The sequence below is a fragment of the Rutilus rutilus genome (assembly GCF_951802725.1).
Source record: "Rutilus rutilus genome assembly, chromosome: 25".
Lineage (NCBI taxonomy): Eukaryota > Metazoa > Chordata > Actinopteri > Cypriniformes > Leuciscidae > Rutilus > Rutilus rutilus.
The window spans coordinates 10,653,579-10,665,868 of record NC_140229.1 but is presented as its reverse complement, the minus strand read 5'-3'; the positions used below and the strand labels follow the sequence as shown (position 1 = coordinate 10,665,868).

Below are 12,290 nucleotides of genomic sequence, written 5' to 3'. Positions count from 1 at the left end.
TATTTAGAAATGCATCTCGAAATGCCTGAATTTAATTTCATTCTGTTGCGCTTGGGCCAACTGTTCTTGAACGCGTCTTCAACACACTCTTATGACAACTTATGCAAGAATTCGTTCAAGAAAGCGAAATTGTAAGATTATAACTTGAATGGTACAAAAAGTACCAAAAGTTGTATTTTTCATATTACAATTTACAATTACATTTAGATATGGGTCGTACGGTTTTGTACAGCACAACACATGCAATGTCTTATAGTTTTGTCATCTTATATGAATATTTATTAGCTTCTTAAGAAACCGGGTTTAAAAGATCTAAAAAAAAAAAAAAAAAGAGTTGTGGGTCAGGTTGCCCCTAAAACAGCCTAATTATTCACTATCTACCCCTCCCAATTTAAACATTCTACATTAAATATCTTCTTTTGTATTCCACAGGGGAAAAAGCCAGGTTTGGAAGGGTAAGTATGTGATGAAAGAAAGAATATTTAACTCTCTTTTAAAAACAATGAATTGACTAGTTTTCTTAAATGTACTTTTGCACATGCCTAAACCGCCATGGTCAATAGGCCACAAGGCCTCAAAGCAACTTTATACAAACTACTTTTTAAAATTATGATTACAAACCTTCACATTAAACAAATTAAGTAAATGCACCAGAACAAAACGTATGAAGGTTGCTGTGCATGTGCCCTTCCTTCCAGTTCTTATTGAGGAAGGCTATTTATATCTCTAGGATTACGCACACAGCACAAGGTTAAAAAAAAAAAAAATTGGCATTGGAGTCTGGAGTGGAACTGTTTCTGGGTCTGCTGGTTAATCCATTCATTTAGTCACAAAAACACCTGTTTGTGCTTGAGACAGCAAAGTTAAACAACAGTCCAGATGTCTCTCGACTGAAAGCGCTCAAAGGAAGTCGCCATGCAAGACCAGCGGACAAAAGAGTGTGTCACCTTACGACAGGTATCCTGATACAGCCATAGCACTTTCTCAGTTGGCAATCAAACCAAGGCTACGTGCCAACCAGAGAGAGTCCGAATGAGAAACGACAGAATTAAAAAGAGTTCAAATCGAAAAAGAGCTTGGGTCGTCCAGCCAAAGGGTTGGCATCTTACGTAACCCAACACATATGTGATTCACCCTTCTTGTGGACACAAAAGCTGCAAAAGTCCAACTCTTCCCGCATCAACGTCAACAATCCGCAAACCTCCGACTGCACAAAAACTCTGGGCTGCTGTCAGAAATACCAACTGGCAACGCGAAACACAGACCACAGCTGACCTACTTATTCACACCTGATTATGCTGGCACACTACACACACGATGCAATATGGCGCTACATCCTCTGGCCCATGCCACGGTCAGCAACAACGCAGGGCTGTTTCAGCAGTCTGAGTACATTTACAGCTGACGGCCGCTGATGGAAACTCCAGCTTTTCAATCATCTCTCGCAGTGAGCGGTAAGAAAACGAGAGAGGGAAGGAGAGCGGGAGAGATAAAGGGAGAAAGAGAGGTGCGCGCCTCCTCCTCGCCTCAGCTGAAATGGACTGTTCATAGCCCCCTAAGAGCTGGGCTTTTATCAAACATGGCATGTGAGTGAGATTCCAGTCTCTCGAGTCTCCCACACATTAACAGTTCCGACTGCGAGTCTTCGGCCTCTGCCGCCGTGTGCGATCGATACTCTGATATTTAAAGAGCAAATACAATCTCTATTTTTCAAACAAAATCTCGCCCAGTAAATTATCGAGCGAGGGACGATGTCTGCCTGCTGCTTGGATCGAATACAAGATCATGACGAGTCATTTTGTGTTGGATACATAGTGGTTCGGCTTCACTGTTAGCTAGCCTATAGTTTTACCAATAACTCGCAGTTGAGATGAATATGTAACGGTGTTCGCTAACCATTTTAGTTATGAAATGCAACATATTCTGAGCAGTGTAGGGAAGGAAAAGTGACAGGAGCGTTAGCTAATAGTTTCATCAATAGGCTAGTTTGTGGTTGACGTCAACAAGAAACTGTGTTCGCAAACAATTTTAGTTATCTGATACGGCACAATTTCTAGGATAATAAAATATTCAATGATTTAGGATGAGAAAAATGACAGTTTGGTGGCATCAGTTTGGAGATGGAAGACAAACATTTGTATCTTTGGAATAACTTGCATTCATCACCCACAAAAAGACCTGGGACTATTATTTATAAAGTAAATGCAGTCAATTTTGATTTCATGTTGATTTTGAGGAGGCAAAGTCGCCAATAACTAGCAGTCAGGTTTAACGCTAGCTAGTTTCACCAATAATTTGTTGATTAAATTGAAGATTTAAGTGTTCAAAAACCTTTAAACTTCTGTAATGAGATATTTCTGAGGGGAACGAATACTCAAATGATCTAGAGTGGTATTTTATTCAATAGGCATTGATTGAAACGAGCAAAGTTTGTGAAAAGTCATTTCAGACTCAGAGCCAATTATTGTACTTTTCAATAATTTTGATTTCATGTTAACTTAAGGATCCAAAGTGGGCGATAACTATCAAACCTTGCTTCGTGGCTAGCAAAGTTTGAATCGTTCACCACTCGTCCGAAATGAAATTTGCATAGAAATCCAAATTATAGTAAATCGAGGGTTGCTGTGAGCTGCATATTGACCACCGGCGACTACAGGAGACAACGACGAGATGAAAAAGCATCCAGACACAGAAAGATGCACCTCATTAGGTTTATGCACAGTAAAGTCACAGGCTTTGTCAAGGCCTTTGATCTCAGCGGTTGTGATTTTTTAAACATATCTGCAGCAAATTAGTGTGGCGCGGCAGAGCCTCGAAATGGCAGCGAAGACTGGAAATAAAAACATGCTCTTCTCATCACAGAGTTGCTGAATCTTGTATGAAAACAATAGATCGGGTTGCAGCGTGAAGCGTTCAAAGATGCAATCACAACAAATGGTCCAGCTAGGTTTAAAATGGCTGCTTATGACAGACTCTAAACCTATAACCTGCATAAAAGCACTGGAAAACAACGAGAACAACAGTCATAATTTGGTTTTAATGACTACATTAAACATAATCTAAATGGCATGGAACAGAAAACATGGAACAAAGAGTAATGATTTTTAAAGAAGGATAAAATCTGTTTTGAGTGACAATATACAAAAAGACCATTTGGACTAAACTTCCCTTTAAGTATCTCACTTTATCTCTCTCTCTCTCTCCTTCGCTCAGGAAAGAGGGCAATCGGAGCAGATCTCTTTCCCATGGCTCTTAATTCAGAACTACTTCCCTCAAACTCTTTCCAGATGTTTCTGAACAGAAGCAAATAAAACGCTGTTCTAACCTTTTTCCACAGTCTATCACAGTAATAACCTGACGCATTGTTTTAACACTATTTTACATAAATATTATTCAGCAGTTCATTTTTCCCCATTCAGGACTTTAAGTGGTTTTTGAACAGGCACCAGGAAACAAATGTTAAAGCCCTAAAAGGAAGTGTAGTTTTCTAACAAATGTAAACATTTGTTTACAGTTTTCATGTTACAATTTGTGATTGTACAGCTTTAAAGTCAAGACAAACTGCAATTTCAACCCATTTTACTTCCTTAATCCGACACATTTCCAAATGAAACTGGATATCCAACAATAAAAACTGGAGGTCAGAACTTTTTATCCATGATGAATTGATTAGATCATAAAAAAATTGCCTCATAAAGCCAGATTGAATGCGAGTTTGCTAAAACAATAGTTTGAGTTTGCCTAGCCATTTGGCTACTAGTTAACATGATCAAATAGCCAGGAAAACTGTTCCAGAGGAAAGCTCATTTAAAACATTTTGAAGAAAAGTAAAATGTTTTTTTATGTTGACTTAAAACAAAGTTTAATACAGAAAAAGACCATTATAGTGCCATTAAACTTTAGTTGTCTTCTGCAATTTACTCAATTCAGTTGCTGTAAAACAAATCAGAAGCGTTAAATTCCTTCAAACTAAAAGAATTTCCAGAGTGCACAGGCATGTAGACCAAACACGCCATAAAGTACGATCGAAAGGAAGCGAGAAAGAGAGAAAAAGAGAGGAAGAGAGAAGGGGTGGGAGGGGCGAGCGCTCTCATCCCCTCCTCCAACTTGGGTTCTATTTGAAATGGACGGCTAATTATGCTGGTGGCGTCAGAGTTCTGGCTTCCCTGTGTGGGGCGGGAGGGGAGCGGCCCCCCTGTGAAACCCCAGCCCTCAGACACAGCGAAAGGGGGCAGTCAGTGAGGTAATGACCGTGTGTATGAGCGTCTGAGAGAGGGTGACGGAGAGAGAAAGAGAGAAAGAGAGAAAGAGTGTGCTGGCACATGGCCTCCCCCCCCTGATTCCCATGGCCACTGAATTCTTCCTGCCATCTTTATCTCCAGCAACCGAGTGCAGACCGATCAGCAAATGAAAGAGGGGTCAACACGCACACAACAGCCTATAAAAAGCACTCCCTTAAACACTTTTATTAACTATTTGGCCACTTCATATTACATAGTCCAGTAAAAAAAAACATCTATGTAAGCACTATAAATATATATTTAAGCACACCCAGTTTCATTTTATACACAAGTTATACATTGGGGGCAGGTGAACTGCCTTAGGAACGGTTCGATTCCCTCTTTAGACCGAATAAAAATACATCATCATCAAGTTTATCACACAAGAACAGAGTTCCCTTTAAAGGAGCTATACTCGGGCCACCATTCGCTAGCATGCGATGATCATATGAGATGGTAGACACCTACACAGAGAGAACAAACTCTTCTTATTTTAGATTGCAGCACCTAATAGAGTAGGTAATTCAAATACTGTAGGATTATCAGCGTCTGGGCTGATCTGGTACTAGAACAAAGGTGCTCGAGTACCGGATCGGAAATCACTAACCTATTCTTTTCAGTGACAAACTACGTTTTTTTTTTAATAACCAAAGCAAGGCAACAGACTGAATCTCCTGTCACAACACAGCAAAGGAAATCGCAATGTGAAATCACTATACAGACGACTTAAAACTGTGCATGTAATATTCCTCAGGTCTTTACAAATATGAAAAGGCTAATGTACACAAATCACACTTTTTTTTCCATTTTTGTACAGTTTAGTCCAATTTAACCCAAGTGATATATGTTTTTTGGGTCCCACATTATATTAAGGCCCTGTCCCAAACACTTGCGGTCTTGTGGAATTACAATGGCCGCTGTGTGAGGTGTCCGTTAAGTCCACAAGAAATGTCCCATTTGTCATTTTAGGTTTCAGAACGTTGCTCGCGAGCGCCCACCATCCAGCCGATATGCACTTTTGGTGAGCTTCACAACAGACTTCTACCTACTAAAGTATGGACGTTTGCGAGAGCTCAGGGTTCCATTTAGGACAGGGCTTAAGTGTCTTTAACTACTATGTACTAACATTTAAATGAATCAGTTGATACAATGCACTTATTGTGTAAACATGTTTTTACATTGCACTTACATTTGAAAAATACCTGGGTAATACTTCATTTTAGTGTCCTCGTTACATGTACTTACTTTATTAAAAACAGTAAATGATGCATACATGTAACTAGCCACAAACCAAACCCTAAACCTAACCCTAACCCTAAAGTACGTATGTAGATACTTATTACTCAGTACTTAAATGTTTTATTACACTGTAAGACGAACACCTTAAAATAAAGTGTAACTAACCAACACTAAATTTACAGCTGTAATTAATATCTGTAATAATACCCAGTTTGTCAATACTACATTGTATGTTCATGCAAAACAGGACTGTAAATAAAGTGCTACCATTACTTCTATAATTACACTGTTGTTATACCAACCCTTAAACCTAACCATACCACCAAACCTGTCCTTAACCTTACCCGTGTCCCACCTCAAGAACAGCAAGTGCTTTTGCAATACAACATGAATTTTAAAAAAAAGTACAGTTGTATCAAAAAAAAAAAGTATGCAAGTACCTAATATAAAGTAACTTTTTTTCTCAAGTGCATAATATCAAGACACTCAAAGAGCCTTGTAGAATTTATTATGCGTCTAAATTGTGAAATTAGACAAATACAAGAGTCAATTGAAGTGCTTTACTTTGAGGCTAAATTTGGAGAGGACACATGCAAATATGTGTGTTGTTTTGGGGCCTCATATAGTTGGCTTGGTTTTGAAGTGGTCAGGATCTGAGTCTGTGTGAATGTGTGGGGTGGGCTCCACAGAGACGCTGTTGTTCTATTCATCTTTCATGTCAGCATTAAAACCATGCCTAAAAGTAGTTTATCCGCATTTTCGCAGACACGTGGCGACATTCCTGCTTACTTTTTAGGGACTTTCCCGTGTCTTTCGAATCCAGTCAGGTGTCAGTCAGACAGTTATTACCAAAACCTCAAGTCAAAATACCGGTGCTCAATTCAATAAGTGATGTTTTTGGGGGGGGTTATTTTTTATATAAAAATACTCCAATTGCAAGTGATGAATCTCCTCAAAAATATTCAGTCACACTTTAATTTAGAGTCCAATTCTCACTATTAACTAACTACTAAAGGGGTCCTATTATGCTTTTCCACTTTTTCCACTTTATTTAGTGTGTAAGGTTGCTGTTTGAGCATAAAAAAGATCTGCAAGTTTACAAAGCTCAAAGTTTTATTGAACAGAATCCCCTTTTCAAGAACTACAACGAACGGCTCGTTTGGACTACAACGCATTTAAATAATCCCCGCCCAGGAAATACGAAAAAAATGGGACATGGCCTGGTTGAGCTGCATTAGAGAAGACAGTGTTGTCGCTATGTCAAAAAGACAATTTTTTCCAAAACATTTACAAAACTCATTTGTTTGACCTTCGTAATGCTGACGAACTTAAGAGTGGTTAAAACTTATTTTAAACACTGTTCCTGAACATTATAACCACCAATGTTTATCTGTGCGCTGCACATTTCATGGAGAACAGCTTGTTTTAGCTTTTGTAAACTCCCGCTTTTTGTTCACCGCTCCTTAGGAAAATTAACTTTGGTTTTGTGATCGATTACTGTTTGTATTACCATAGTTTTCCGTAGATAGATAACATCGTATCTATAATATATGTAAAACTATTTTTTTTACAAAAAAACATACCACTCTGAAACGTCCTGTGAAATCCGTGCATGAAATCCATTCTGTACAATCCTCTTGTTTGTTAACATTGTCAGGGTCTGAATCGGGCTTGAATTGGTTTGGAATTGACGTCATCCTCAATATTTACACTAGAGAAGAACTCAGTTATGGAGGGGCGGGACATTTCCCAAACACATGCTAAGTGGTACCAATCACAACACACTGGGCCAGCTAACCAATCACAGCACATTTCGTATTTCGGAAAAAGGGGCTTCATCGAAATCTGCGTGTTTGAGCCAGACTGGGGAGAGAGAGATGCTTTTATAATATAAAACATGTGAAAAATAATTCGTTTTTTGAACAATTAAGCATGAAAACATTCTAGTACACCCCAAAAATAAAATCAAAACTTCGTAAAAGGGCATAATAGGACCCCTTTAACTAAATGTTTTGTCTCAAACTCCTAATTACTGCTTATTAATAGTTAGTAAGGACGGTAGTTGTTAAGTTTAGGTATTGGGTAGGATCAAGGGATGTAGAATATGGTCATGCAGAATAAAGCATTAATATGTGATTTATAAGTACTAATAAAGTCAATATCCTAGTAATATGCATGCTAATAAGCAACGAATTAATAGCGAGAATTGGACCCTAAACAAAAGAGTTACCAAATATTATGATAGCACAACTAATGTCTAACATCCAAAGCCTGCTGAAACTTTTCACAGTGAACATGGTAGAAGATCTCTAAGACACAGCCGTGCCAATCATACCGTAACCACATAGGAACTAAAAATGCAAAATATTACACTCGTATGGTGTTTAGGTACACAGTGTACCGCAGCCAGCCCATGTGCCCCTCATTAAAGATATCAAACACATTTTAAAGTCATCACAGGGCCCCAACGCAGGTCCAGACAAGAGAGTCTGCTCACATCTTGATGGTGGCAGTACTGCCTGCGTCAATCGCTAATCTCTCTGCGTTGACGCACGAAAACTCGGGACCACACACTAAGGGAGGTACACTTACACCTCACCTGCATCCACAGTCCTCAGAACCACGTGGTGACAGGAGGCAGCAGGTGACACCGACAAAACAAAAAGTTCTGGATATATGAGACAAAAAGGTCTGCTTGGAGTCATACGTTTGGGGAAATTATAATTCAGACGACTTTCTTCCACTGTCTGGTGTGGTTTTTGCAGGGTAATCCGAGACATCTGATTCACATAGAGGCATTAATTAAACTTAAATCAGTCGAGTTAATCAGAAAAAAAATATAAAAAAAATAAATAGATAAATAAAGTCATTTAAAACATAATGAAAAATAAGATTTAGAGGTCTGAATAAAAACACAAAAAAAGCAAAAAACAAAACAAGATAGCATCCATGACATCATCAATGCCTGAACTCGCTGATGCCAGTTCTTATCAGCCTGGGAGACAGATAGAAAGAGAGAGAGAGAGGGAGAGAGAGACAAGGAAGGAGAGAGGGAGGGAGGGAGGGGAGGAAGAAGGGAGGGAGAGCACTGAAAATTTAGAGTCACCACATCAGAATATGCCTAGCTGTGTGTGTGGTCCCTTTATGTTCAAGAATATATGTCTGGAACCTAATTAAATAAATGATTTTCCTAGAACACAACAACATAATCAAACAGCAAAACATCTGACATGCAACGAGTCTGGCAATGTTTGACAATTACAGATTAATGTTACACAAAAGCTGAATAGCATCCCAGAACATCGTGCAACACATGCATGCACATATAAAGTATTCTACATTCTGCTTGAATTTAGTAGGCTATTTTTTAACACCCCCCCAAAAAAACACACGTTTTTTTGTTCAAAATGAGCAAATTCTTAAACACTTATAACGCAGAAAATCGAGTCTAACCAAAGAGGTGGTTTACTTGTTACTATCGAGTTATATTGATTTTTACATGATACGTTATCGATTTTTAAATGACTCGCGATGCTTGTGAAGATGTGTAAATGGTTACTGGTAAGAGGAATTATAAAGTTCGATCGAAAAATAGGTCAGCGATTTCTTCAAGCTAAGCTTTGCGACCTCAGTTCATAAATACATAAACTCTTAATCAATAATTGATATAATCATGGGTCTATTGTTTATGCTTAACCAAACGCGACAAATGCACTTCCAACAGCACGAACATTACAAATAACGAAACACGAAAGAGTTCTGACTTTGACAACTAATCGATTTAAAAAAAAAAAAATAACAATAACAATATTATACCAAAACAAATGCAGAGCAAACAGACTCGTTACGTTCCACAAGCGTTAAAACGCTCGTTTGATCCATATTTATGTAGAACGACAGAACACAAGTTATATGTGAAAGAAAAAAAGACATTGCATTAATTTGTTTTCAAGAACTATTTAGTCGGACTTTGTAACTGAATAACGAAACAAACCTTATTTTCTAGTGTCCCACATCTATATTTCACAAAATCCTTCATCCGTTCGTGTTTGTTTATTGTTTTGTGTTTAATTGTTCCTGTCTGGCGCAGGTTTAGCAGCCAATTCCGTCTTCGATTTAAACTTAACTACTGAAGCTGAACTTTCAGTTTGCTAACTTTATAAACTTCTAGAGTCACACAAAAAGTGCTAGAAAACAATAAACGAGGTGAAATCTAAAAAGGAAGGCAGTCTAACACCTCTCTCGTTACTAAGCAATAACGTCTCGGTCCAGCACAGCGCCACCCGTGTAGCGCGACACACTTCTAAACACAAAATTATTTCAACAAACATACTATCTAAATCTCTTCAGCACAAACTATTCCCAAAACATCCCGGAGATGGAAAGGAGCAGGAAAGAATCGGGAAACCTTCGGGCTCCCATTGCCAAAGTGGCCGCATCCACCTTGACCGTGATGGTTGATCGATGGGAATTGAACAAAGAGGATCAATTTCCGATCAGCGCGAGAGCCGCTTTAATCAATGGGCACCGAACCCGGCGAAAGAGCCGACGCGAGAGCGACGCGCCAGCCTCTCAGCGCGACGCTCCCCGGGACCGGCTTACCGGCACACACAGCGAATACAAAGCGAAAGAGAGCTGACCTGGAGCTGCTGCAAATCAAAGCGTTTCCAATATTGAAACATCGATCCCGCATTGGCCGCCATCTTGAGACATATTGAGACGGAATGAAAGGCTGATAGAGAGAGCGCGAGAGGGGCTGGAGTTCAGCGCGAGAGAGAGAGAGAGGCGGGGGAGCGCGCGCAAAACACGGAGCGGAGCAGATCGAACGGCGCGGGCGCGCGCGGAATGGAGTTATCGAACGAATGCCAACCTGCGATATTGAATAGGGCTACTGAAAACAATTATTGAGACCGTCCTAAATAAAAGGCAGAAAACGCGGGATGGAGTTTCCGTGTTCAATCGAGCCCCCCGTGGCGCAGGAGCGGGAGGGGGATGCAGGATACGTTTTATCCGTTATAAGAAGAGAGTTTATACGGTTATTGATTTTTTTTATCACTATAGATAGATATTGCGAGACACTGATCAGACCTGACGCGAGGAGAGCAACGCGAACGGAACGCGTAGCTTATGTGTTTTTATGCTTCTCATAGTCAAATCAAGAATCTGCTGGCCTGTTTTTTTTTGTATTCGCACACCTGATATATTGATTTTTGATTTAGTTTTTATCTTTAATCCCATTGAAAATATATCTGATGTTCCTTTGCGTACGCAGTTGTCTTATAATGTGTTTGCTGTTTGTTGTCTAAATGTCTACTTACCCTCTGTTTTGTAGCCTACTCTAAAACCAATACATCTATTATATTGATTTTATGGGCAATCTTGCGTGAAGAATGTGGAAACGGCGATCGATAGCTTAAATAAAGAGAAACACAACCTAGCTCTTCTCCATATACATACTGCATAAAGCAATATGCATTTTAAATGGTAATGGACGGTGTTTAAGATGGAGGCATTAGATGGTTTGATGTTATATCATGAACCCTTGTCCGGTCGATTCCTGATGAATTGTAAATACTGCTTTTGAACTTGAACTTGGACAGTAGCGCCCTCTATTGGGTGCATATAGTAGCGTCTCAACTCATTGTTCATGGGACATGGTGATGATCCAAACTAATCGTATTAATTGTTACAATTAGTGATGATAACCAATCGGTATTTAGCTGGGTTCATTCCTGGAAACGGATTACGCTGATTAGATAAATATATTATTTATTAAGTAAAATTGTATTATTATTATTATTATTATTATTCAATTAGGCCTACTGGTGATGAACAATCACATTTAGCCAACGATTCTTGGAAAGTAAGTTTTTTAAATAATAGCCTAGTAATAATTACTGTTGTTGTTGTTATTTTTATTATTATTATATTACATAATACACAGACAGAAACGCACACACACATGCAAATGTATATATATTAAGTAAAATATTATAATACATATAAAAAAATTATTCACACACATATATATATATATATATATATATATATATATATACACTGTATATATAGGCCTATATATATATAATTATTATTTTTAATATATGTATATGTGCACAGTTCATATTCTGTGATCGTTTGCTCTTTTACTGTAAAAAGGTACTTAATACAGTCAAAAACTGAAAATAATGCAGAGAAACATTTTTTGTTGCAATAATGTTGCTAATTTCTACCTACTTTAATGATCTTTTTATTTTGTAGATTAGATTCAACCTTATTGTTCTTGTGCAAGTACAAGTACAAGTTCAGAACCTATAAAATACAGTTCGTACCAACTGTGTAATTAGTAAAACAGCATTTAAATAAGAGTGAGATAGTGATCATTATAGTAGGCTACAACATATTTTTTACAGTAGCCTACCATGCAAAAGAAAACGAGTGTGTATCATAGGGTGTGTATGTAAAACCAAAAATAAACCAGGAGCTATGGAGGAAAGTCAAGTGCCACGGTTTAAACCTTAAGTGAACAATGAGCAATTAACCTTCATTTATACAGCCGGATTCCAGAGTTACGTTCCCATTAGTTCCGTTCATCTGTAGAGCAGGCCTGCTTCTCGCCCTCACCACCGCACACAGAGAGGGGGGAGTTTCAGATCAGACCCTGCAGGGCGGAGTGAGAATTGGAAGCTCGTAGAGTCCCGTGGCTCCTCATAAGTGCTCCTCCCCTCGGTTCCCTTCTCTGAGACACCAGGGGAGCCGCGCAGGAGAGCC

At 38.8% G+C, this 12,290-nt stretch overlaps 1 protein-coding gene across 10 annotated transcripts in view; it reads right to left on the bottom strand.

Annotated features, from left to right (window-relative positions):
- Positions 1–11,113, bottom strand: part of cux1a (cut-like homeobox 1a) — a 117,313-nt gene extending 106,200 nt beyond the window's left edge. For 8 of the 10 annotated variants that reach the window (XM_084400351.1, XM_084400355.1, XM_084400358.1 and 5 more), the window contains exon 1: positions 10,160–10,303. In XM_084400351.1, coding sequence (XP_084256477.1) covers positions 10,160–10,222 — 63 coding nt within the window. In that variant the 5' untranslated portion in view covers positions 10,223–10,303. Of the gene's footprint in view, positions 1–9,513; positions 9,831–10,159; positions 10,304–10,837 lie in introns of those variants that run through there. The other 2 variants (XM_084400353.1, XM_084400354.1) reach the window with 2 other exon arrangements.
- Positions 11,114–12,290: the final 1,177 nt, after the last annotated feature.